The sequence below is a fragment of the Brienomyrus brachyistius genome, chromosome 3 (assembly GCF_023856365.1).
Source record: "Brienomyrus brachyistius isolate T26 chromosome 3, BBRACH_0.4, whole genome shotgun sequence".
NCBI classification, from domain to species: domain Eukaryota; kingdom Metazoa; phylum Chordata; class Actinopteri; order Osteoglossiformes; family Mormyridae; genus Brienomyrus; species Brienomyrus brachyistius.
In genome coordinates this window covers 30,277,333-30,303,536 of record NC_064535.1, presented here as the reverse complement: position 1 = coordinate 30,303,536, position 26,204 = coordinate 30,277,333, and the positions used below count along the sequence as shown (strand labels likewise).

Genomic DNA, 26,204 nt, shown 5'->3' with positions numbered 1-26,204 from the left:
TATTCTAACTTGCAGATTGTGCAGGTTCTTTGTTTTTAGCAAAGAGGGGAATTTCTGCAGTATCCAGCACAGAGGGATTTCTATTCCTGGGGGAACTTTTTGCAGACAATGTTACTATTTCATGTTACGTCCATATTGATACAGAGGGACCCAGTAGTCCACAGACACTCACTCACAGACACTCACTCACAGACACACACTCACAGACACACACTCACAGACACACACTCACAGACACACACTCACAGACACACACTCACAGACGGCCCAGTCTCACCTGGCTGAGGTTGAGGGGTTGCTGCTGGAATTGGTGTGGCCCAGGGCGCTGCTGCCGTAAAGGTCCACCCCCAGTTATGCTTCCAGAAGAGGGGCCACCATTGGTGGATTTGAATTTGTAAGCAGAGCCCTGGTGTGTAGCTGTTTCTGCAAAATAAGAAATAAGCTAATTTAGGGCACACTTACACTGTACCCGATTGCATGACTGTACCCCCTCCCCACTCCCTCATTGGTAAGCGATTACATAGCAATTAATGTTCCAGGCCCAAGCATGCTTTCTTCAATGTCGTTCAACTTTTTGTGTTGAAGAAACCATAGAAAGAAAAGTGCCACTGCACAGCACAATGGCACTTATGATTATTATCCTTATTTTATGGCTTATTTGGAGTCGTTTCGAGCATAATGGCACATGGGGCTCTTACAGCTATATAGAATATGCCACACAGCGATTTTCATTTAGTCATGCTGCATGTACAACAAGAGTCTCTCATTCATCCATCTACCCAATCTCTGAAACCGCTTATCCTGTTCAGGGGTGCGGGGGGTCCGGAGCCCATCTCGGACACAACGAGTGCAAGGAAGGAAACAACCCAGGATGAGGCACCAAACCATCACAGAGCACACACACACACACCATGCACTCACCTACACACACCTACAGGCAATTTGGTAACTCCAGTTAACATCAGCATGTTTTGGACTGATGGGGGAATACAGAATACCCGCAGGAATCCCCTCGATGACATGGGGAGGACATGCAAACTCTACACATGGAACCCTGGCAGAGACACAAATCCAAGTCCCACAGGTGTGAGGTGATAGTGCTAACCACTGCACCACCATACTCAAGTCTCATATTTTATACTTTATATTTCTGCTCCCTGCATGGATTACCTTACATTTATCTATGTTAAATTTCATATGCCAGGTATCAGCCCAGTCGCTAATTAAATCCATATCCTGTTGTAGCCTCTCCGCTGCTAGATCAGTATCTGCTACATCACCCACCTTGGTGTCGTCTGCAAATTTAACCAGTTTACTGTATGTATTGGTGTCAATATCAATGTAAATTAGGAACAATAGTGGACCTAAAATTGAACGCTGCGGTACCCCACTATGAATGCAGACCCACTGTGACATTGTGCCTCTAATAACTACTTGCTGCTTCCTGTCAGTTAACCAGTTTTAGATCCAAGCTGCTACAGTTCCTAAAATCCCTGCATCTTTGAGCTTAAGCAAGAGCCGTTTGTGGGGGACATCAAAGGCCTTCTGGAAATCTAAGAAGATCACATCGTAGGCCTTTTTGTGATCAATTTCTCTTGTAGCTTCCTCAAAGAACTCAAGTAAATTCGTTAAACAGGATCTACCTCTCCTAAATCCATGTTGGCTATCCCTCAGAGTGTTATTTGCATCCAGGTAATCTACCATTTTCAGTTGGAATATACCTTCCATTATTTTTTCAGTAATGCTAGTTACTGATTGGCCTATAGTTTGCTGGATTACTTCTATCCCTTTTTTTGAATATGGGTGTTATATTAGCATGCTTCCAATCAGAAGGTACCACACCAACAGATAACGATTTCTGGAATATTAAAGTTAAAGGTTGGCTAAGAATATCCCTCATCTCTTTTAAAACTATAGGTAAGATGCCATCAGCCCCCCTGTGATTTATTTATTTTGAGCTTAGCTAGGCTTAGTACCACATCAGCCTCAGTTATATGTATACTGGTATTCATACTAAATGGTGGTAAGTTACTCATGTTCTCTACTGTGAACACCCGTGTAAAATAATCATTAAACTCATTTAGTATATCAATTTCATTTTCAATTATAAGGCCAATTATTATATTCAATTATTTATATATAAATATAAATAGATATTACTATCCTTAAAATTAGTAATTTCAGCTTTTAGAGCTCTTTCTGAGTTAAAATATTGGAAGAAACTTTTATTATCATCCTTAGCCTCCAATGCTATTTTTCTTTCGATATTCCTCATAGAAAGTCTAATGTTGTTTTTTAACTCAACCTGTAGACTTAGATACTCCTTAGTTTTTAAATCATTAGTTATTTTCCATTTGTGGAAGAGAGCCCTATTTAACTCCATCCAGTTTACAGTTTCTATTTTCCGTCTCATACCATTAAAGTTAGCCTTCCTAACACTGTATACTTTTGTTTTGGACTTTGCTCTTCGGACACTAAAATTAACCTGAAATTTAACCATGTTACGATCACTACCGTCCAATAGTTCTAAAACCTCAAATTTTCCAATCTGATCCTGGTTATTAGAGAAAACAAGATCAAGAGGGGCTTCTCCCCTGGTAGGGTTATTAGCAAACTGAGTAAAAAAACAATCCCGTACTAATTCCACCATCTCAAGTTCATTTACAGAAGAGCCAGAGACTCTGTATCCTAGGTCAATTAAAATCACCCATAACCACGACATAATTTTTGTTACTCATAATCCTGATATTGTCATATAACATTCTGCTTTCCTCTGCAGCTACATTAGGTGCTCTATAACAAACCCCGACAATTAGGCCACTTGAGAATTTTGAGCATCTAATTTTATCCATACAGCTTTTTTTTTATAATGTCGTGTCTGATGATATTAAAGCCTCTAAATCATGAATTTTGTTTCTAATACTTCCAGTATTTAAATACAGACCGCAAAGGGTAGGCCTTTTACAGTGCCCACTTTTAATATTTATTCGGGCTTTCCATTTCTCCCCACCTAAATTCTTAACCTCCCTGCCCCCCCCCCAGTCCCTAGTTTAAACATTCCTCAACTACACATACGCCTCTCCAATACACTGGTTCTCCTCTGGTTCAGATGCAACCTGTCTGGCTTGAACAGGTCCCACCTGGTCCACAAGGTCTTCCAGTGCCCCATAAACCTAAACCCCTCTTTCCTACACCACCCTTTTAGCTACGCATTTAATCCCCTTATCTCAGCTAACTTAGACTGGCTTGCACGTGGCATGAGAAGTCTTCCAGAGCAGACCAATGTGGATGTTCTGCTTCTAAGCTTATCCGCGACTTCTATAAATTTATCCTGCAGAACAGCCCTCCTGCTCTTTCCTATGTCATTGGTGCCAACATGCACCACAACCACTGGTGGGACCAAAAGCCTGTGCACACAATTCGGAAGGTCTCTGTGAACTGTGTACGCCCTGTTCTACGTCTACGACCTACGTTCACCCAGCTCTCTCGAGCTACCTGTTCATCATCCTCCCCCCTCCCTCCTTGTGATGTACACACCGTCTCCCTAAAATGCATATTATCTCTATCCTTTAACTCACTGTTGTGTTGGATGAGAGCCAGCTGCTCCTCAAAGTCACGAACCTTGAACATGAGTGAGTCCAGTAACTTACATCGCTTGCAGATGAAGTCCGACTGGACGCAAACATCCAGAAGGGCAAACATCCTGCAAACACAACACTGAGCTGGCCCATAATTACCTAACTCACTATGACCCCGTCCTTTAGTCCCAACCCAGTATATTTATATAGCGTATTTAACTTTGACTTGATTTAATTAACATATAGTTAATATAATGAAATGCCAAGTACAATAAAACACTAAAGACTTGCGTTAAAAAACTGAACTTTTTAAAGTATCCAATAGGGTCAGAGATAACAGCCTTAGAAATTTACTTTTAAAATAACCAAATGAAAAATTACCTACCCGAGACTAACTTCCTGCTGAACCACGTTTAACTAAATTAAAGTGAAGTTAAGGGAGGCCGAAAAACCACAAAAAACCCTCTCAAAGCAGGCTACTGCCGGAGCAGGGAAAAAAGTGGAAAATGTCCTCCTGGCCTGACTGGCAACCAAGCAAAGCTCAGGAGCAACTGTCCTTTCCTGAGTTAATGCTACAGAAGTTAGATAATATTACCTTGCAGGTATTTAAAGTACGCGAACAGAAACGCCGCTCGCGCGACAGCCGCAGATATTGATAATACTCGCAGACCGAGGAAAAAAAAATAAAAAGTAAAAAATGAAACAACCACCACGCACGTAACTGTACTGGTGCACAAACACTCAAATGTACTTCCAAATAATTCCAGTCAACTGCTTCAAAAGGCGCACAACACAACACAAGTGCACACAGCGTCTACACGACTGCCTCGCAGTGCAGCAATCCCAGCAGCCTCGACAGCAATCCCAATAGCCTCTTGGTTCCCCTCTGGTTCGAATTTGGTTTCGGCGCCTGTTGTAGAACAAAGTGATCCCTTTCGTGGAATGTTTGTTTGTCGCTACCCAATCTGTTCCTTTCGGGTCCAGTTCACATGCAGTGTAAACTGTGCATGTGTGTGCCAAATACGTCATGTACATCACCCGGTCTGGGTTCCATATTTGGGCGTGGTTAGCGATCACACTATACGTACTGTGCCCCAGTCCAGCTGAAACTCGTCCTAGCCCACCTCGTAAAGCAGACCGGGGCATGGTACGGAGTGATCATTCTAGTCAAACGAACTGGACTTTTGCATTAACATGCTTGGACATGGTACAGTTCGCCTACTATGAGTACACCCTTAGTCACTGCATGATGCAGTTCAGCCAGCTGATCTTTTCTATTTGAAAATTTACAATTATACTCAATCAGCAAAGTTCCTTCTGGAACCTGAATGTGTAATTCCTGGCTACCGGCATAAAACCCAGGGGCCCCAACCCAGGACCCCGTCTAATGTGAGCAATCCTGTGCTGCCCCCCTCCCCAACTGCCCTCCCATCAGGCCCCAGGGCTTCACCTGGCAGCAGACGCTCGCACTGGGCCAGTGTGTCAGACTGGCTCTTAAGGGGCGGGACGATGATGGTACGGGGATTGCCATTGCAGCAGTTGTCCAGTGGGGCACCTTTGGAGTAGAGGCTGTTGCCGTTGGTCGGCTGGGCCTCCACGGCGTACGGGCTGCTGCTGCTGCGTGAGGAGTCCGAGACAGGGGAGTCATGCACTGTCACACAGCTGATGACGTTCTTCCTCTGCTTAGACATTGTGCTGGAGGGAGACAAGGAGGCGACCAGGTCAGACAGACATGATATGGCAGGTAGTCAACAGAGAAGCTGGAAGGGCTTGCATGGAGTGGGCGTGGCAATCCATCCAGCAGAACCAATCACAGCCTACCATGACTGTCACACACTGGAAGTGTCACAACTGTGAAAGCAAGCCCATGCAGTTCCCCTCAAGCCTCAATGACTATATCAAAAAGAAGGAATCATCCAATGATGTTATGATACGACCCATGCAAGCAGACTGTGCACTGTGTAGCTTAGAAAAAAAATAGGTGACGTCTGGAGAAACACACAAATGTTTTATATATGGCCCCCACAGAGCATACTTTTATGATGAGTTTACTTTTAAAACTGGAAATATGACTCTCAGATTCAGAATCACAGAAGTCTCTGCTGGAGTTGTCCTCTGACCTGGAAGTGTCCTGCTTCTGGTCATCCTCCTCGTCAGTGTCGCTGCTGATGGTGATGATGCTGACGGCGGGGCTGGGTGTGTCGGGGATGACTATGGTCTGGCGTGGGGGCGGGGCTTGGGCTACAGGCGGGGCGGCTGGATGCTGCTGGTGATCCTGCGTGCTACTGGAGGTTGAATTTCCCCAGCTACTGCAGGCCAGCGACGGGACACAGCCTGCAGGTTGGCCATTCTGGAGCATGGCACAGCGGGGCGGCGTGTTCTCCTTAACACGCTTGGAGCGCTGGGGTGAGGGCAATGCCTGTGAGGATGTCACCTCATACGCTGACAGGTTCCTGCGGGGATAGGGCAACAGAAAACCGCAACAAAGGGGGAATTTCATTTTTTATTTATGCTGAGACACTATACCAGATTATCTATGCTCTCAAAACTGCAAACCTGAGTATTTATGCCAACTCCTGAGACACAATGAATACCACTAAAGGCACTTTTTATCTGGACCAGGTACCATACTTTTGGTACGGTAGTGTTGATTCCCTTTTCCATTGACTTCTGGACAAGTACCATTACCAAAAGCACCAAACTGGGGGGGGGGGGACTTTTTGGTACTTTGGGGTGGGATGTGTTCACTGTTGACTGGTTATGTTAATCGCCTGCTGTTGAAATAATACAAATCGGCATCTTGAAAAAAAGATACAAACTCAGAAAACAATAATAAATGAAGCAAAAAAAGTAAGTTCAAAAGAAATACATTTCTCATATCTATAAGTGATTTAAAGTCCAAGGATAAAAATGATTATGATTGGCTCAGAATGTGCATTGAGAGGTCATGCAAAGCAGCAGTAATAAACCTTAAACTGATTTTTAAACAAAAATTTTGAATTACATTTATATTGCTTGCTAAAATGTGTTTCCTTATGACAAAGTCAAAATGTTTTAGTGAAACTTTGAATACCCCCCCCCCCACTATAATGTCTGGACAGTACGATTTCAAACAAGCTGACTCACTCGGTCCTTGCGATGTAAGATTTGCATGTGAAGAACATTGATATAAAATTTATATCACATATCACCCAGCCCTATAATATACTATAGCCATTGTTCAAATTCAGCACAAAATACCCTACCTTGTGTTGTGATGTTATTCAACTGCAATACAAATTTTCACACCAGTAGAAAACCAACACCGTGAAGTACAGTACTTTTGGTACTTTTCTGAGGTAGTAAAAGTATGGCACCTGCTGCACTGAAAAAGCAACTTAAGGCAGGACACAAGGGCATTTATGCTGCCTCTTGAGATAGTATACCAAAGTATATATACCACTGAGGCAATATACAAGAGTATTTTTGCTCCCTCTTGGGACCAGGGTATACCGGAGTATTTATATTACCACTAAGAAGGGAATACACAGAGTATTTATACTACTGAACTACTAAATAATAATGACTGTTACTGACTGACAGACCTGGATATTTGTTGGGCGCAATGTTCTGTGCAGAATGAAATAGTGAGGATATGACACTCGATATGACAGCGTGCTCTGCTGCTACAGCAAGCAAGAACAGAGGATGTTAATTCATCAGGATACAGAAGTGCAGTTTAAGAACCTCCCCCTTGGCAGTGTAGGAAGCAGCAGTCGGGTAGCCTAGCTGAATACGTCTGAAAACCTCCCAAGGTCCAGCTGTGCCAAGGAAACACGGCACCCTCACCTGGCCGTAGACTGGTGTTGCTTGTTTTTCTTTGAAGAGGAGATGCTGGTTGGTTGCTGCCGCATCACATGGGCCACGCCGACATTCAGGGGCTGACTGGAGGGAAGGGTCACATGACCCGTAAGCAAGGCTGGCTGCTGCATTATGGGATTGTAGTGACTACTGTGTGGATGGGAGTTCCTGTAATGCAACAGTGGGGAGATTGGGAATGCTGGCATGTCAAACTTATCCTACATGAGTTTTCAACTTTCATTTTTAACATGCAAAACAGGAAGCATACTGTGATGAATATGGTGAATAGACTAGTAATATTATCTGCAAGAGAGCGTATACTGGCTATGGACCCGCTGTAGCCCCAGCCGGTATCAGCTCTGTAAAGATATTCAGCCAGTGAAGCATTCTGTGGTTGAAACAAAATGCCTTCTCGAGGGGTAAAAAATCAAAATGCTTTTGTACACAGTAACCACAAGGTGGCAGTGCAGCTGCAAAAGAAGAGAACTTTAGCCTCGGGTTCAGAGAATATCCAAAACAAGTGAGGCTGTCTTTCTGGGACCAAAGCTGGTCAGGAGGAGATTTTATATGTGTGTGTCTATATATATCACACACATATACACATTTTTAGGACATGCCAGCTGATCATACCAAAGGGTTGTATATGGTGCGCAGGTTTATTTTTTCACTCAACCAGCTATTTCCTGGGGTAATTTACATAAAAAATTCAATGTTCCAACATCTTCCCCTTCTTATCTGAATTCAATCCTGGTTGTTGATTAGTGCTCTCTCCATCACTGGGGGGGGCTAAAGGGAGGTGTGATGCATGTGCTGCACCCCCCCCCCCCCCCCACCCCGCCCCGGTGACATCTACCTCTTTCACTGCCCCCCCTCTTGCCCCCCTCTTTGTGCAAGCTGTCCCACAGCAGGCTCCTACCTCCAGCCCGCCAGCGGCTGCGCGGTCGCCATGGCATCAGGGATGACGGCGGCATGCGGCACCGAGGGGTGGGCCAGCTGCTGCCACGCTGGGGGGAGGAGGATCTGCTGGGTACCGCTGGGCCAGGGCTGCTGGGGGGGGGGGGGGGGGGGAGTAGATAGAGGCAAAGGAGGAAAGGAGAAGGCAGAGAGATAAAAAGGAAAAGGGAAAAAAAGGATAAAGAGCCAGAAAGCAAAACATAGCAGGGGGGAGGGGGGACGCAACAGGGAGGGGAAGAAAGAAACAATAGACCGTGATGATGACTGTATGGAGTCTCACAGCAGGACTGCTGACAATGGCAGCCATCATTACTACACAGAGTACAGGCTCAGGCCACACCAATGTCTACACACATGCCGTGAGTGTACGACACCTGTGGGAGGGGGTGCCTGCCTGCTGCTTGCCGGCCCTGAAGCTAATCCCCACCCTTCCCCTACTAGAAAGGCTCAGATCCCTAACCTACGTTCAGGTAAGCATGATCATGCTCTAGCACCTCAGAGCAACACTAATTGTTAGCTGCTCCAGCTTCTGCTAATGGATTGCTCCCAAGGTGTGACTGTTCCCGTTGTCGCCACAGAGGGCGCTCTAGCCCCATGCACTCTTTATGCGAGTGGGGCTGCAACCATGGTGTGTTCTGGAGACAAGCTGGTGTTTCCTGGGCTGCGTGGTCTCTCTTTGAAGATCGCTAGAGCTGCAATTAAGGGGAAAACACAGCTACCGTCTTTAAATCTGGGGCCAGGTAAAGAGGGATGCTCAGCTTTGGCTCATAATCACTTTAATGAAGTAAACAATCTCATGGTAAGTTGTCTGGTTCAAGAAACCAAAATGTTCTCTTTAAAACTTGCAAAAACATGTGTACTTACAACCCAAATAAATAGAGTGGATCCATGTGAGCCCGGAGGGGGAAAAAGTGGCTAGGTTTTGGGGGGGGGGGTGGGGGGGGGGTGCGACATGCTTACTGATATCAGGTTTCCAAGTTATCTGGGCTCCTGCTTGTTTAAGTGGCCTGCTTGTAATCCAGAGTGGGGCATTTAGCTTCCCTCTGCCCTAAACCGTCACCATGGCAACCCCTCCCTCCCATCTGGTGAAGGTGGGGGACTCTTCGTCACCCTGGGATGAAGAGTGCTCTTGATGCACCCTTCTAGTGTTTATCCATTTCCTGCATTCTGGGCCGAAATAAAGCCTTGGTCTGAGCTAGGCCCCCTTCCCAGGCCACGTCAGCCTCAGCAGGAGCGGGGCGATCAGGCAAGAGCCTGGACTGCAGCATCAGTGCAGGCCACTGTGGGCCAGACACCATGGGGATGAGTGGGCTAACACATACCAGGAACTGGGGCAACCCTAGTTCTTTTCTATCCCCCCCCCCCCCAACTCATACGAAAAGCTGTGTCCTCTAAGGGCCGATTTATACTCCGCAAGTGCAATATGTGTGCTTACGCATGCTGTTACTATGCTAGCAGTGTTGCTGCTCATACCTGTATGTGTAGTTTACATCAAACTGGAAGATTAAAGGTTATGTTCACCAGGACCAGCACGAGAGGACCCATCTTTGTCAGCTGCTTCGTTTCTGGTCTAATTTGTTAAAATTGCAAAACAAGTTTTGTTTTCTGTAACAGAACATAAATGTTCTAGTGACACAGAAAACCCCCACTCTTGGCAAATTTTAATCACCAAGATTTCTAAATCCTAGAACTATTGAAAAATAACGTTGCTTACAAAAATAACTTTAACCACAGTATAATGTACGTACAGTGCGAAGGTATGCAAAAGCCTGATCTCAAGCCAACTGCGATGTGCATAACTTCCATGTCAATATTAATATCACATCACCCAGCCCTACTTAGCAGTATCTGGACTGTAAATTTGCGTCTTGTTAATTGCCCGTAATCTGTGGAGAAGCTGTTCAAGTAAGAATTTCACTGTACTTTTTACACATGACACTGTTTTCTTAGCTCAGACTAAATTTGGAAGCAGAAGAAACTTAAACTAACATTAGATTTTGAAGATGCGGAACACACAGGCACCCAATAGGGCTTGGAATTTTTTTCTCTTGCCTCTAAAAAAGTACAGTTTTGAATATTTTCTGGCCACTCAATCTTAAAAAAAATCAGATGCTACTTAAATAATAACTGTACCGTATATGAACGAATAGTCCCGTGACAAAAGATGACCAGACCTCCCCCAAGATTTTTGATGCTACTGCCTTTTGCATATGCATAGCATTAATTCCACATCTAGGTGCACAGACGAAGCATGGAATGAACACAGAATATGCATGGCGGCCACGATGCATAAGCACTGACTATAAACAGGTCCTCAAGCAACAGATTTAGCATATTTGTTTTTCTTGTCATACAGATCTCCCTGTAATAGCATGGACTAGGACACTTACACTTGAGGCCTAGATTCTTAGAGAAGCCTGCACTGTGCTTAATTTAAAATTGTACTTTCAGCTGAATGTGTTGTTAATGTATCAGCACCTGGTTTTTATTTATTCAATCAGCCAGTATTTTTTATGGAGGATGTACTTAAAATTTAGCCAGGCGAAAGACATCTTAATCATGAACTTTTGATTAAATCATGAATCATGAACAGAGTAATCAAAAACAAAACAAGCAACAACATCATCATCATCATAAAAAAAAAAAACATTGTTCTGAGATGGGTAGACATATGTGAAATGTTCCAGAAGGAAGAGACTCTGAAGGGGGAGGAAAATGATAGCTTTAAGGGACTGCTGTCAACCTAAATTACTTTAACCACTGGGTACCTCCCAAGCTACAGGTAATAATGATCAGAGCCCAGTACAGACAGCTTTACTGCCTGCCAGTTCTGGCTGGGGGTCTGTATGTTAACAGACACCAAATGAAGCTGTATTAAACTTCACAGCTTGGCCATATTTACTACTAATGAACCGATAAGGTAACAGAAAGACACACAAAAGCATCAGAAAACACAAGATTGACCCTGGCAGGGCTGAAGGGCACGTGACGTTCATCTGGCAGGTGAGACTCATTTCACCTCTGATAATAATCTCTGAATGGGATTAAAGGTACTTGCAGCAGTCTCCACAGCAACATGGCACTTCTTACTTGGGTCAGGAGGCTGGGCTGTATCTGCAGGGGCTGGGCTCCAGGGGCCTGGGTCACTATGGGAACGGCGCTCTCCATGTGCACAGAGTAGCCGCTGTGCTTGGACGGCGAGGCCTGGAGACCTGGGGCAGAGAGGAAGTCCAGCATGATGTGAGCACCGAATCACATGACGCCCGGTTGGATACTCCATGACCGGCCCATCAAAAGCACCCACAGGGGACTGACCCACCTGTGTCAGAATGCGGCAGAGAATAGCATGTCATCCATCATTATACCAGAAAATCATACTGAACTTGTTCCAACTCCACTCCAGCATGAAAACAACGCCTGGAATGTTACAGAAAATGCCTCGGGGGGCTGAAAATAGATTCAGGCTTTTAGGAGAGCAGTGCTCCACCTGGCCCCCTGTGGGTTTAATTCACCAAGGGAGTGAGGGCTTAGCATGGGCACAGACTCACAGACACATCCATCGAGCCACTCTCCAGAAAGAGCCACCCAACGCAAGACAGCTTACCTTGGAAACCAGGGGGGCAAACGATGAGGGCCTGCTGAAAAGGGTCAGGCCGGGCAGCACAAAGCTGGGAGGAGCCTGGGGGCAAGGCCACGCCCCTCTGGGCCACAGCTGGTGGCTGGCAGAGTGTAGATTGGTAGTTTAGTAGGGAGACATCAGCATTGGCAAGGGACAGGGTGGCACTGGTGGAGGGGGTAGCCAGGCTGGTGGCCTAAAGAAACAGCAGCAGATAAGGGGCACATTTAATAATAATCCGATGATACCCAAAGGTGGCCATGAGAGCACTTACTTCAGACAGCATGAAATAGTCATTTGCCTGTCAGCACTTATGGTAAAATGTACCACTGAACACTGAACTGTGAAATGTTTGAAAAAGAAATAATAGATGCTCTGACGACTCCACTGAGGACTGCACGTGTAAAGGTAATCAAACAGCTGCCATAGTGCAGTGCTATTAATGTAATGAAAGAGGGAAGGAGGAAGGGATGGGGAGGCAGAAGGAGAAAGACACTGGCAGAAGCTTCTCTTTTAATGAGCCAGAAGCAAGAGTGCATTGTAATAACGAGCCAGCCAGAACTGGGGACATGTGAGATGAAGTGAGGGCTGCTACCTGCTTGTGTGTAACTTCTATAGGGCTGGCAGGCCATGGGGGTCAAAAAAGGGCAGGAGTGGCAAAGTAAGCAATCATGGGGAGAAAAAGACACACACACACACACACAGAGCTGACAAAAGGATGTTGAGGGCCTGTCTAAAGCCATCGCCCCTCCCGCCCCCCCCCCCCCCCCACACGTACACTAACAGAGCTAATAAACCCCTGACATGTGACTGTGCTTTATTTCCTTTTCACAAAAGGAATCCTCTGGCACTGCCTCTTCATTTGCTGGGGTGGGTGCAGGGACACGCATGCAGAGAGCGTTAATCAATGTGCCACTGCAGCCTTCATCAAGCAAAATAAACATCAAAGCCCAGCAACCAGTGATGGGGGAAGAAAAATAATAATGTTTCAACTCCACAAACATCCATAGAATCAATCACTTCCACAGGCTTCAATAGACCATGGCACCTGCAGGCCATGGTAAAAGATTTAAAGAAAATACCAATCCATTCAGGTCAAAACACAAGGCAGAGCTGCAGTACACCAGGGTCAGGCTATTTACACCCCTGTATAAACACTGTTTCTTCAAACAGACTCCACTCTTCAGAAGTGCAGGAAGTTAACTGTAGTAACTGTTGTTTAATGTGGGCCATATTGTTGCACTGAGTGTAATTTTTGCCATGAGCCTTGATCTAGATCACTATATCAGCTAAGTAACATAAAATACATTAATTTCAGGTAATTTACATCATTTATGTAAAAGGATCAGCATAAAAGCTGAGACCAAGAACTGTTACTAGAAGAATTAAAATTTACTGATGAAAGGTTTATTTTTGACAAAAGAGTAAGATACATACAGACAAGGTTTACGACAGATGACAGGATTGGGCCAGTCCTCGTTGCTGACAACAGGGTTCTGCAGGAGATGGGCCAGTATGCGCTAGGTTGGGTCAGGGCGGGCAGGGAATGGAGTGTGGGACTGACCTGGCTATGCACTGTGCTAAGCTGGCTGTTGAAGGTCATGGTGAGATTTGTGGAGGTCCCGGGGGCCACATGAGCGATAAAGGGGGTCTTGCTCTGGTTGACTGCATCATACATGCTGACTCGTCGCTTGCAGATGTCCATGTTCTGGAAGCAGGATTTAACGCTGGATGAGGGAGAAGGCGTGAGGGGAAAGAAGATGAAAATCAGATGAGAAGCTGAGAGACCGGGATGAACGTTACATTACCCATCCTTAACCAGTGATGCCTATAAGGACTTAACAGAATTATGTGGAAAAAGGGGAAACATAAAAGGGAATTAGAGAGAGCCTGTCATTTTCACAAAATCTTGTATATTCTGTGTAAATCTGCTTTAACAATTTTAAGATTTACAGATGGATGTGTTTGTCTTCTGTGACCATAGGCAGTCATCATCACAGGGCTCAGACATCTTCCACAGTTCAGCAACCATTTGATTTACTGGAACTTTCCTAAACAGACTTTTCTGAAGGCTACAGTAGAGGACATAGTTGTACTGGGAGAACAGCTAAACGTCCTGCTTAGCAGAGCCACTAGCTTGACCTACCGAGTGCTGTGGGGGAAGTCGAGCAGGTGTGTCATGGTGACAAAAGGGTGGTTCAGTGTCTCAATGGGGGTGATCCTCTTGTCTGCATCTATGGTCAGCATCTTTGTCAGAAGGTCGATGAATTCCCGCCGGTCAGACTTCTCAGCCAACATGTCGTTGCCCTCCAGGTCCGCCGCAATATTAACCTGTGAGAAGCCATGGGAGGAGCCACTGAGTGACCAAGTCATGTCCCCCTCTTCAGAGAAGCTTGGAGAAATCCATGTATTCAGTCATTGCTGTGTCTACTGTAATATACAAGCAAAGAGCTCCTTACAAACCAGGACAAACTACATAGAAACCAGCAACCTAATTACTTAAGGAACACCCTATCAGATAAAAAAAAAAAACTAAAAATGTTAAAAAAAGCTGGTATTGGACTATGTCCAATCATATCTGCGATGGATCATCTGTCAAATATTCACACATAATGTATGTGGGGGGGCACGTCTGATGTCCGAGGGAGCAAGGCGTGCCTTTCACTGGGAATTTCACACTGACAGGCAGTCCCAGATTCCTGGACGGCTCTTATCTGCAGCTGTCTCCCATCCGCTATCTGATGGGCTACTAATCATGGCCACACACCTTATGTACAACTCCCCCCCCCACCTCCAGCTAGCCTACCCCCTCCCCCCCCCCAGCCCACTTCCAACCTTTATGTCATGTGATAAATGTTACAGGTCATGGGTACAAGTCACTACTGTCTGTGGTGGAGTACAGTTTAACTGGGAGATACATGTCATTCCTTATAAATATGCCCCACACATGCTAATCTGCAGGAGTCCTCAGAAACCATCACTTATCTTATTTCTCAGCATCTGACATTAATGACTGTACATCTTTTTTAAGCAACCTAAGAACCTCAAACCATAAACAATTCATAATTCAGTTCCATATTGGCGACACAAAAATCCCAAAAAGGGATTTCAGCTGGAGTCTCAGTGCATCTCCTGAGGGCCACTGGATTCCTCACAGTCCAGACAATCACAATCCCATAATCCTCTTTCATAACCTCAGCACAGAAGGGCTGCCAAACAGTCAGCATCTCCACATCTGTCAAGCAGGGGTTGTGTTTCTATAGGGGGTGGGGGAAGGGCCACCGCCAATGCTGAAAGTGGAGGAAAATAAAGAAGCAGTGGGACGCGACAAGTGGCGGGTTTCTTCATCATATACAAGCAGTCAAGGGTGAAAAGGTCTACGGCCCCCAGCTTCATCCCACCCAATTTCAGCCACATCAGTCAGTGCCAGGAATCATGTAGGTCTGATTCTGGGCATTCTAGGTCAGCTTGGTGGCAGGGAGTCAAGAAGTCATAGAACACCTCCCCACCACTCTCAAGGCCTCCTATATTAAAATGACAGGAGGAGCCTGCTCTATTATTTAAATCTTATTCTGAGATGGAGAAAACATGACCCTGCCCTCCAGGTCAGTCTTACACAGAGATTTCTTCCTCTTCTTCTCTTGCATTTTTCGTTCTGGGACTGGCCTTTGTATAGGTATCACTAAAATCTTTATTCTTTAGCCCAGCAAAAATTCCAAATTCAAACATTACAGGCATTTGGGGTGACGGCAGGCAGTGACTTGCCATGTGGTATGCTGGGAATTTTCCCAGTGGAATGATAGGTTTGTGGAGGACCACTCAGCAAAAATAATCATGGGACCCAAAAGTCCAGGACAGAAGCTAAGCATTGAATGGAAAATTCAGTGGTAATTGGTTTTCATGATTCTATCATCCAATTAGATTATAGAGAATAAAAAGGGGGTGTGATGTCTTATATGGACTGTTCTTCCTACAGGTGGGACCTCCTGGGTTATACACATAGCTCCAATTCAATGAAAGAGTCTAGGCAGAAAATGGGTGTATGACAGGACAGGCCCACTGAGCCGAACACAAAGAGCCCTTGTGCCTCACACAGCTGCCTTCCCCAGCCCGGAACGAGAGTTGAAGCTGCAAAGCCTGAAACATGCAGACAAATGTCAAAAGATTAACGGCCACAGAGGTTAAATATGACGCTGCTCATGCTCTTAACGAAACACTTTCAGGAAGTCGGTCCTCAGAATGTTAAATGACATTGTGTGCTTTGATTCCCAACAGTTGATTCGTTTTGGCCAAACAGCTCTATGACGCCCTCCGTGGGGTTCATTACCTGTGCCATGTCGTCCAGACAATTGAAGATGTACTTCCTGGCTTCCTTTGACTTGATTCCCGTCTCCGCTTCGTGGTCCTCAGGTGTCTGAGGAAAAGCCAGCAATAAGATGACCATCCTGCCCTCCTAAAACCCCCTTATCCGCCCCCCTCAATAGGCCTTCCGGTGAGTATGAACACTACAATCTGATTGTGCTGGTGGGATGGCAAAATCTATGTCAATTTAGCACTAAGAAAATGACAAACTATCTGACAGAAGGAATGAGGTACAATAAAACTAGCATTGATGATTATGTAGGTAAGCGTTCTAATCACTGAAGCTGGAGAAGGTTCATTACAGATGCAAGCCTCGGTCATAGAGTCTCTAAGGCTGTACAGGTCTCGGATATAAAGAGTCTAGGCCAACTAATACTCCACTTTTCTGTGTGCACTTTCGGTTCTGGACAAGGATAAGTGACAAATTTCATCATCAGGGGATGGCTGGAGACGACTAACATTGGTGCGCATGTAGCCCAGATTTTTCTGTTTACCGGAAACCATGCACATCCGTGTACATAAACCACGCATGTACAAGACAATTGATTAGGTATTTCCAGTAGGTGGCAGTGCCGACTTTCAGAGATCAGCAGCCAACAACAAAAGAGTAGAGGAAGAATAGTTATTTTTGTAGCAATTATGGTAAGCAGTTGTATGAGGAGGGAGAGGAACCCGGCTAATGAATTGTTCATACTAGAGGTCAACCGATATATCGGCGGGCCGATATATGGCATTTTTTAATGTATTGGCATCAGCCGATACCCAAGTGTAGTAGCCGATTTACAAACAGGCACATCTGCGGGCAGCCCAGTGTTATTCTTGCTGTGGAACATGTGACCCATGCTGCCTTGTGCAGGACCCCAGCCAGAAGTTTTGGAGGAGTCCTGGGAGAAAACGGTAAGGTTTAAATTCTGATCTTTCAAAGACTTATTTAACTGGTTTGCTATGAAATGTTGCTTTAAAAGGAAACGTGAGCACTTTTCAAAGAGAACGCGAATTACACTGCCGGAAACTGGCGTAATGATAATGAGCCTTCAACCAACTATAGCTTACAGGTAACGTTAAAGATCATTGATTCTGACAGAGTTAGTTTTGTGCGCTTGTTGGTGGGCTCACAGACATTTAAAAATAATCATTAAAAATAATTTTAATTGTTAAAAATGTAATTACCATATCAGCACGATGTTAGTTCTGTTTTTTCCCCCACTCTGTTTGTGTGGGGGGGAAGCAGGCAGCTCTCTCAAACACTGCAGCATGTGTGAGAGTTGCGTTATTTTGCCCCAATCACAGACAGCACCATCCTTGAAGACACAGAGCTGCTAAGAACAATGCATTAAACTGGGAGTACTAACAGCTTTCAGTGAGGGATGGGTGGGGCGAGGAAGACTCAGGGACTGGAAGTGGGATTAAAACTGAAGATAACATGCACATTCCTATTTGTATTGTTTACAAATTTTCCTTCCCTCAGAAATGAGGAGTTTGCTACTATATTATGCACTAAAATAGATTCTGATGCTGCTATTTTTATTGTTTATAAGTTTAAGTTATTAAGTATTGTAAGTTGTATTGTGTTTTTGTTATTTACATTTATATTTAAATTTACACAAGTCAGTATTCAATAAATGCGAAGTTGAGAATTTTTATGTATCATTTGTTATTATTAGTGTGATATTTTACCATGCAAATAGAGGGAAAAACGTCCAATTATCGGCCAAAAAATCGGCAGTATATACCGACCATTGGCTAACCCTGATTCCTAAATATTGGCATCGGCTCATCGGCTCGACGTCTAATTCATACTGCCCAGACATGATACCGAGGGGATTTTGAAAAGCAACACTATTCCAGGATTTTTAAATATTGGCAATAAGATTTGCCAAGTGGGTGGAGGGGGTAGTCCCCTGGCTTATTTTGTAAAAATACCATGATATGTCTTATTACCATAATACCACCTAATACCTTTAAAATTGTTCATAAAAATTTACTCATTTCACTACACTACTTGTGTTTGTGGCAATACATTTGCTCTTTCCTGGTCAGATGTGCATATGACCGCAACCATCCATATCCGCAGCCAAATGTAGCATGAATGTAGTATGAATTGGCCTTAAGGCTTGAGTCACAGACAGTGAATGCCTTGGTTACAGAGAGAGTACGGCCTTAGTAAGAGAGAGAGCTGCATTCCATTTACCTCAGATGTCGGAAGTTGTAGCTGGGAATTGCATCACAGGAGAGTTAACTGCGTTTCCGTACAACAAGTTGGAAAGCCATTCAGCAATTCCAGGAAGCCATTTCAGAAAGCAGGATTTCTTGCTTAGCTACATAACTTGTCAAATTTAAGGTAACCCAGTTTAAATGGCCTTTATCTTCATTCACTAACATTTATCCCAGACTACCTTAAATCCGACAAATTATCTGGCTAAGCAAGAAATCCTGCTTTCTGAAACAGGTCCCAGTTCTAGACAGGTTCATTGTTATCCATTGTTGCAATATGAGCTCATAACACATTACACATTTTTTTGCAGATACAAACATCATAGCAACGTCAACACATAGGAGTTGGACAGTACCATAGGTACAATCAATTTAATGAGCCACAAATAAGACATAAGTGCTAATAAACAGTATACAACTACAGCTTTCACTTCTGTTGATGAAGGGAACAGTCATCTTGAATTCTGAAGTCGGTGTTTCCGAGTGGGAATTTCTGACTAGGAACTCGGAATTCCAACATCAAAGTTCAAATGGAATGCAGAAATAGTTACAAATTGTCTAAGACTGTGCAAGCCTTGGATACAGAAAGTCTAAGGGTGCTTTTCCACTGCACCAGGTACCATACTTTTGGTACTCCAAGAAAGTACCAAAAGTACAGTACTTCAAGGTATTGGTTTTCCACTGGTATAAAAACTGGTACCGGTGCTGAATTACATCGCAATGGGAGGTGGGGAATTTTGTACTGAATTTTAAAAATGGCTACAGAATATTATAGGGCAGAAATGGTTATTAATACTGATATTGCATGTTATGCACATGCAGTTCTTGCATGCAATTCAGCTAGATTGAGCTCAGGCCTTTTCAGTCATTCATACTGTATCGACATTACAGTGCAGGGGGGTTTAAGCTTTACTAAAACATCATGTCATAGTGGGGAAAAAAACTCAGCAAGCTTTGCAATTTTAATGATTATTCCTTTTCAAAATTATCTAGTACATGATAAAAAGGATAAGTTTCAAAGTTTACCTTACACTTCACATGCCTTCTCCAGGACAAGCATAATCATTTTCATCCTTGCTGTTTAAAACACTTTTTGAGGGGTTAGTGAAGAATGTATGTTGAACTCCTTTTTTGCTTCATAAATACCCCAATATTTACTACAACAAAATCTGCTGATATGTAGAATTTTTATGGTACCATGCTATTATACTATACAAAACGCTTTATTTCTTGTCATGCCATCCATTGTTGTATCTGCTCTTCCGACCAAATCGCAATTAAAGTTTGGATTTCTTCATTTGTCCACACATCCATTTTTATACTTTAATGTTTTCTGAGTTAACTGAGAACTTTTTTCAATATAGTGGTGGTATTGTGTTCAGAGGCAATCTATTTGCATAGTCAATTGAGATTGAAAGCATTTCCAAGTCTCAACCCAAAGTACTGAAGTACTAAAGTACCCTAGCTGGCTTTAGGTACTGGAACTTCTGGTACTGGTACTTGCCTGGAAGTCAATGGAAAAAAAGGAAAGAACTGAAAGTACAGCACCAAATGTATGGTGCCTGGTTTGGTGCAAAAACACCTAAGGCTGTGCAGGCCTTGGTTACAGAGTCTCTAAAGCTGTGCATGCAGGCCTTGGTTACAAGTCTCTAAAGCTGTGCAGGCCTTGGTTACAGAGAGTCTAAAGGCTGGTTCATACTTCACCGCACAAGAGCAACACTCACGTATCCACTCTACATATGCGTACATGGAAACATTCATGGTCAAGCCACATACTTTGCATTTATGCACAACGTGCTGTATTTATATTTTTATTATGTATTATTAATTTTTATTATTATTCTGATATTCCCTGCACACGTATCACAGCAGTGAGATTTGGGTTGGTTTCTGTCTGCTTTACAAATTCAGAGAGCCAGTTCATGGGGTTGCTAACTTTGATCAGCTGACCGAAGTGAGATTTTCAATTCAAAACAAGTCTGCATTCACACACACTTTTACATGTATGTAAGTTTTATTACCTTCTAAATAGTCTATAGAGTTTGCAAACTATCACAACACATCTATTTTGATATGTAAAGTGGACACAGCTGTCAGGACACATACTTGAAGTGCAGCAAGGGTCTGTACACAGAGGCGCACAATGACGTCATATGCATCATAAACATTTGTGTGGAGAAGTATGAACCAGCCTTAAGGATGGGCAGGGCTTTGGTTACAGAAAGTCTAAGGCTAAGCAGGCTTTGGTGACAGAGTCAGTATAGAATATACATATTGCAGCCACATAATGTACGTCATAGCCTACGCCGTAGCCTGATGTGCACCTCCCCAGAAATATAAATAGATGTCGCAGCAACACAGATCGCGACAACTGTGATTAGTTCACTTGGTAGCATTGCAATTCCTCCTATGCTTATGTTTTTTTGTTTGTTTTCAGCTCACCTCCTGGAGCCGACAGCTTATCGTGGTGGAGGGTTTTGCGTGTTCCAATGAGCTTTATGCCCCTGGTAGGGCCACCCAAGGCAAACAGGTCCTGGGTGAGGAACCAGACGAAGTGTGGCTCACAAGACCCCTTGTGATGAAAAAAATAATGGATACACGATTTCCCTTGCCCGGACGCAGGTCACTGCCCCCCCTGCCCCCGGAGCCAGGCCTGGGGGTGGGGCTCGATGATAAGAAGCTAGCTCTAGGGACATGGAATGTCACCTCTCTGACAGGGAAGGAGCCTGAGTTGGTGCGCGAGGTTGTGAAGTTCTGACTAGATATAGTCGGGCTCACCTCAGGTTGGACCCCGTCAGGGCTGCCCTTTGTCACCAATTCTGTTCATAGCTTTTATGGACAGAATTTCTAGGCGCAGCCAGGGCGTTGAGGGTGTCCGGTTTGGTGACCTCAGGATTAGGTCTCTGCTTTTTGAGGATGATGTGCTTCTGTTGGCTTCATCGGACTGTGACCTTCGGCTCTCACTAGGACAGTTCGCAGCCGAGTGTGAAGCGGCTGGGATGAGAATCAGCACCTCCAAATCCAAGACCATGGTCCTCAGCCAGAAAAGGGTAGAATGCTCTCTTCGGGTTGGGGATGGGGTCCTCCCCCAAGTGGAGGAGTTTAAGTATCTCAGGGTCTTGTTCACGAGTGAGGGAAGGATGGAACGGGAGCTCGACAGGCGGATCGGTGCGGCGTCAGCAGTGATGCGAGCACTGCATCGGTCTGTTATGGTGAAGAGAGAGCTGAGCCAAAAAGCAAAGCTCTCGATTTACCAGTCGATCTATGTTCCTCACCTATGGTTATGAGCTGTGGGTAGTGACCGAAAGAACAAGATCGCGAGTACAAGCGGCCAAAATGAGTTTCCTCTGCAGGGTGGCTGGGCTCTCCCTTAGAGATATGGTGAGGAACTCAGTCATTCAGGAGAGACTCAGAGTAGAGCCGCTGCTCCTCCCCATTGAGAGGAGCCAGATGAGGTGGCTCGGGCATCTGCTTATGATGCCTCCTGGACGCCTTGTGAGGTGTTCCGGGCATGTCTCACTTGGAGGTGTCCCCGGGGAAGACCCAGGACACGCTGGAGGGACTGTGTCTCCCAGCTGGCCTGGGAACGCCTCGGGATTCCCCCGGAGGAGCTGGATGAAGTGGCTGGGGAGACGGAAGTCTGGGTTTCCCTGCTGAGACTGCTGCCCCCGTGACCCGACTTCGGATATGTGGAGGATGGATGGATGTTGCCAGCTAGGGGGATTTTAGTGTGGGACAAGTTGTCTAACTCGTCCACTGTTTTTGTTACAGTTGCAGCCATTCATGCTGGGCAGCATGACATTACAATATTTCAGGTGTCACAATGTAGTTTTATTTCTTTTGCAATAAAACCGGCATTAGTTATAGAGCAAAAAAAGCAGCAGGAGTAAACAAATTTTTAAATGTATACAACAATCTTGAAAAGGAACAATTAAAATTGCAAAGCTTGCTAAGTTTTGTTTCTCGTAACAGAGTAAAAAGGTTTCAGCAAAAATTAAACCCACTGCACTCAGCCAGTTTGCGTTTTGGTGGTGTAATTGCAGAGTGACACAGACACCAGCTCATAAGTATAAATGCTTTCAATGGCACAGGCTACTTGCGTAAGCCACACTGTAACCTCTGGGTAGGCTCCACACAGAAGCATAAGTCCTCCTTAAGGCCTTGGCTACACAGTCTAAGGCTGTGCAGGTCTTGGTTACAGAAATCCATGGCCTTGGTTACAGTGAGTCTAAGGCTGTATGTACACTCAAAAGCAATATTCTAGTGTGGCAGGAAGGTAAAAAGGACAAAAATGGCTCTATTCAAGTAGGACATAATATGACAGATGAAAATCCTTCAATGTGATCCAATCTCAATTGCATCTAAGCAAGGTACAGACATGGAAACTCTACCAAGTTCCTCTCTAAGTTGGCTAGCTACATGGCAAAGGCTGCTCACGTTGTCCAATCTTCGCCAGTGAAATCCATTCTTCTCTCATTCGCCTGGCATTTTATTTACAACGCACTGTAGGTCCATTAGTTTTTGCACACAAAGAAAATATGCTTTACTGTGCGTAGATAAGACTTTGGGCTGGGGTGAATTCAAGTATAGAATATTCCGCAGAAATGCTGTGTGGAGACATGTACCACCACAGCTGACAAGTTCAGACCCGACCAAAACTAACATTTAGGACCAAAACTAACATTAAAAAACAGCTTCTTTTCACAGGCAGTCAAATGCAGAACCTCCCCCACCCCCAAGACGTAATTTTTGAGATTTAATGAACCCCTACCCCAAGAACTAGAAGTTCATTACTCCCTGTCACTTCTTTTTCACTTGAACTTTATGTTATCACTTTGCACCAGTACTTCGGTACATACTACCTCACTGTGCTATGTTATCTATGTTTGTTCATATTTATATCTACATTTCTTATGTCATTTACTATGCTGACAATCCTAGACCAGCTAAAAAAAATGGTGTTTCGTTTTTTTTTTTTTTTTTTAACAATGACAATAAAGATCTATTCTATTCTGCTGTATATTTCAGCTATTTTGCCTGAGATAAAATGTACTGACTTCACTCACTGCACTGTGACGGTACCTTAAGTCTCCACAGAGGGTACGTGGAGTCTGGGTCCCTGTGAAAGAAGCGGGTCGTCTTCGTCCCTGCGCTCAGGAGGTACTCTGCTGGCAGGCCCTGCGTTTGGGAGATGTAGCGGATCTGGACCAAGGGACACGGATGGACACAAACTCCAGATTAGTCTAAACGGCTCCTATATGCACCATGAATGGTTTAGAATCGACCTTTACTATTTTTTGTAAGACTAGCAATTCCCAATGTAAACCATTATTTAGAGAAAGCATAGGATTCTCAAGCAGTATTTGCAGAGCCATTGTGGAGCTATCAGTATGACTTCCCGAAGCAGCTGTTTAGTGGGTAAATGAATGCAAACACTATGCCTGAATCAAATGCTAATTTAGGACTGGCACAGTATCTTCCTGCAAGGGCTGTGGGTTGAGCCTCCAGGAAGGCTAATTTAGAAGCTCCTGTTCTTCATGCATCAACAATTTATGCTTGGTGGTTAGAGGGAGAGAGAGGTTACAAAACATTCAGTCAAGAATCTTAAACTGATGGAGGAAAATTAAATTCAGTCCAAGTTGCATTTTAGCACTTCTTGATATTTGTCCACTGGCTACAGCAAGAGATTAATTGGGGCAGGTACAAGGGCAGAGATGATCTACCAAGCAGATTCTGACTGAAAGAGCTCCAGTGAGTCTGCCCATCCTAGAGTGGGCATAAAGGTGACCCACCTCAAGTACTCACCTGATCATACTCCGATGCCCCAGGGTACAGCGGCCAACCCAAGAACAACTCAGCAATAACGCAGCCCAGAGACCACATGTCAATGGCCTCGCTGAAAGGTAGGCCCAAAATGATTTCAGGGGCTCTGGAGAAAGGACAGACAGAGAGAACAGAATCAGTGCTGGGTGAGAGACCAGTTGACAGGTTAACCTTCTGAAGTCGACGGCATCGTCGGCGATGCAGCGCATCTTTCTCGTGTATTTCAGTTTATAACATTCTGAAATCTTATTGTAGAATCATGAAAAAAATGTTGACTAAATCGTAATCTATCTTCTTTTCGAAACGTCCATTGTCAGGAGTACTAAAGTTTTTATAATTAGGTTAAATCTGCAAAAAAAACCATGTCACCTTTCTTTGTTTTACTTGCATCGGGGCATGTAGTACCGCTCTCACCTGCACTCTAAATTATATCCGCATTTCCGCATGTTGGTAATTTGATGAACAATACAATGCGATCCAGATACATCCCCATCATTGTTTTTTTCTTCTTTATTTATCCAACTGAATGTTGCAGCTAAACCATTTCAAAGGGAGTGGGGATGTGTGCAGGTGTGAATGGCTCATGCATACACCTGAAAGTTGCTACATATTCAATGAAAGGAGGCCAGAAATAGTGAGTTAGGTTTTTCTTATTTATTTAACTGAATGTTGCAACTACACCTTCATGTAGCCAAGACTTTGGTGATCAGATATCCGGAATCAAAACAAACTGCCACCATTGCTTACTATGTACTTATACTGTTTCTGCAAGTGTTCCAAACACCTGCATGAAGTTAGCCCCCCATGTTTCAGATTTCAACTAAACTGGTCTCAATCGTATGTGCCACGTTTGTTCCGTTAAAGTTTTGTTTGTGCTTCTTTAATTTCTGAGATATGTTTGTTTACATGGTGACATCATCAGCGTGAAGTTGGCCCCCTATTTGTGTCTGATTTCCACCAGACCGATCGCAATCGTGTGCTGCGCTTGTGCTGGTTTGTGCCGTTAAGACTGTCCTTTGTGCTGCTATAGTTTCTGAGATATTAATGTTTGTAAGGTTGCTTCACGCTGTTGTCACGTGACCATATAAACAAGCATTAATATCTCAGAAACTAAAGCAGCACAAAGGACAGTTTTAATGGCACAAACCAGCACAAACACAGGACACACGATTGTGATCGGTTTGGAGGAAATCAGACGCAAATGGGGGGCCAACGTCATACTGATTACGTCACCATGTAAACAAACGTGTATCTCAGAAACTAAAACAGCACAAACAAAAACTTTAATGGCACAATCTGGCACAAACGCAGCACATACGATTGAGACCAGTTCGGTTGAAATTTGAAACATATGGGTGGTCAACTTCATGCAGGTGTTCCAAACTGCATTTTGCAATGTCTATACTTTGATGTCAAATTACAAACTTAACATAAATCTGACATATTTACAAGGTACACTAAGATTAAGATGAGTTTAATGCCAGAATAAACATATAAGAAATAATTTATTTGCCATGAATTAAGTTTATGATATTGAATGAAATGTGTAACCATGCCCCAGTCAGTGAAAGTGTGTTCCCTACCCCTAGACCCCAGAGGGTTAACAAGCAGTAGGGTCACCAAGGGTCCCATCCTAGGGCAAGCACAGAGTAAAGGGTAACACAGTATACTGCCATCATCAGATTCCAAGGGCATATTAACCTGTCTGACGTCAGGGACAGAACACCCTGACGTCAGTTTTCCTTGGGGAATGTTCTTCTCTTCTCAATACCCATTCATTAGACCCAATCCTGGACCAAAACACAAGAAATCAGGTT

General features: G+C 44.2%; 1 protein-coding gene across 4 annotated transcripts in view; it reads right to left on the bottom strand.

Moving 5' to 3' along the window:
* The window catches only part of hipk2 (homeodomain interacting protein kinase 2), a 59,691-nt gene that overhangs the window by 2,094 nt on the left and 31,393 nt on the right, over positions 1-26,204 (bottom strand). For 3 of the 4 annotated variants that reach the window (XM_049007595.1, XM_049007594.1, XM_049007599.1), the window contains exons 3-14: positions 24,370-24,493; positions 23,647-23,766; positions 16,316-16,402; positions 14,135-14,319; positions 13,553-13,715; positions 11,977-12,184; positions 11,463-11,584; positions 8,335-8,465; positions 7,407-7,586; positions 5,699-6,031; positions 5,029-5,273; positions 278-423 (exon numbers count right to left, since the gene is read on the bottom strand). In XM_049007595.1, coding sequence (XP_048863552.1) covers positions 278-423; positions 5,029-5,273; positions 5,699-6,031; positions 7,407-7,586; positions 8,335-8,465; positions 11,463-11,584; positions 11,977-12,184; positions 13,553-13,715; positions 14,135-14,319; positions 16,316-16,402; positions 23,647-23,766; positions 24,370-24,493 — 2,044 coding nt within the window. The remainder of the gene's footprint in view (positions 1-277; positions 424-5,028; positions 5,274-5,698; positions 6,032-7,406; positions 7,587-8,334; positions 8,466-11,462; positions 11,585-11,976; positions 12,185-13,552; positions 13,716-14,134; positions 14,320-16,315; positions 16,403-23,646; positions 23,767-24,369; positions 24,494-26,204) is intronic. The other variant, XM_049007596.1, reaches the window with a different exon arrangement.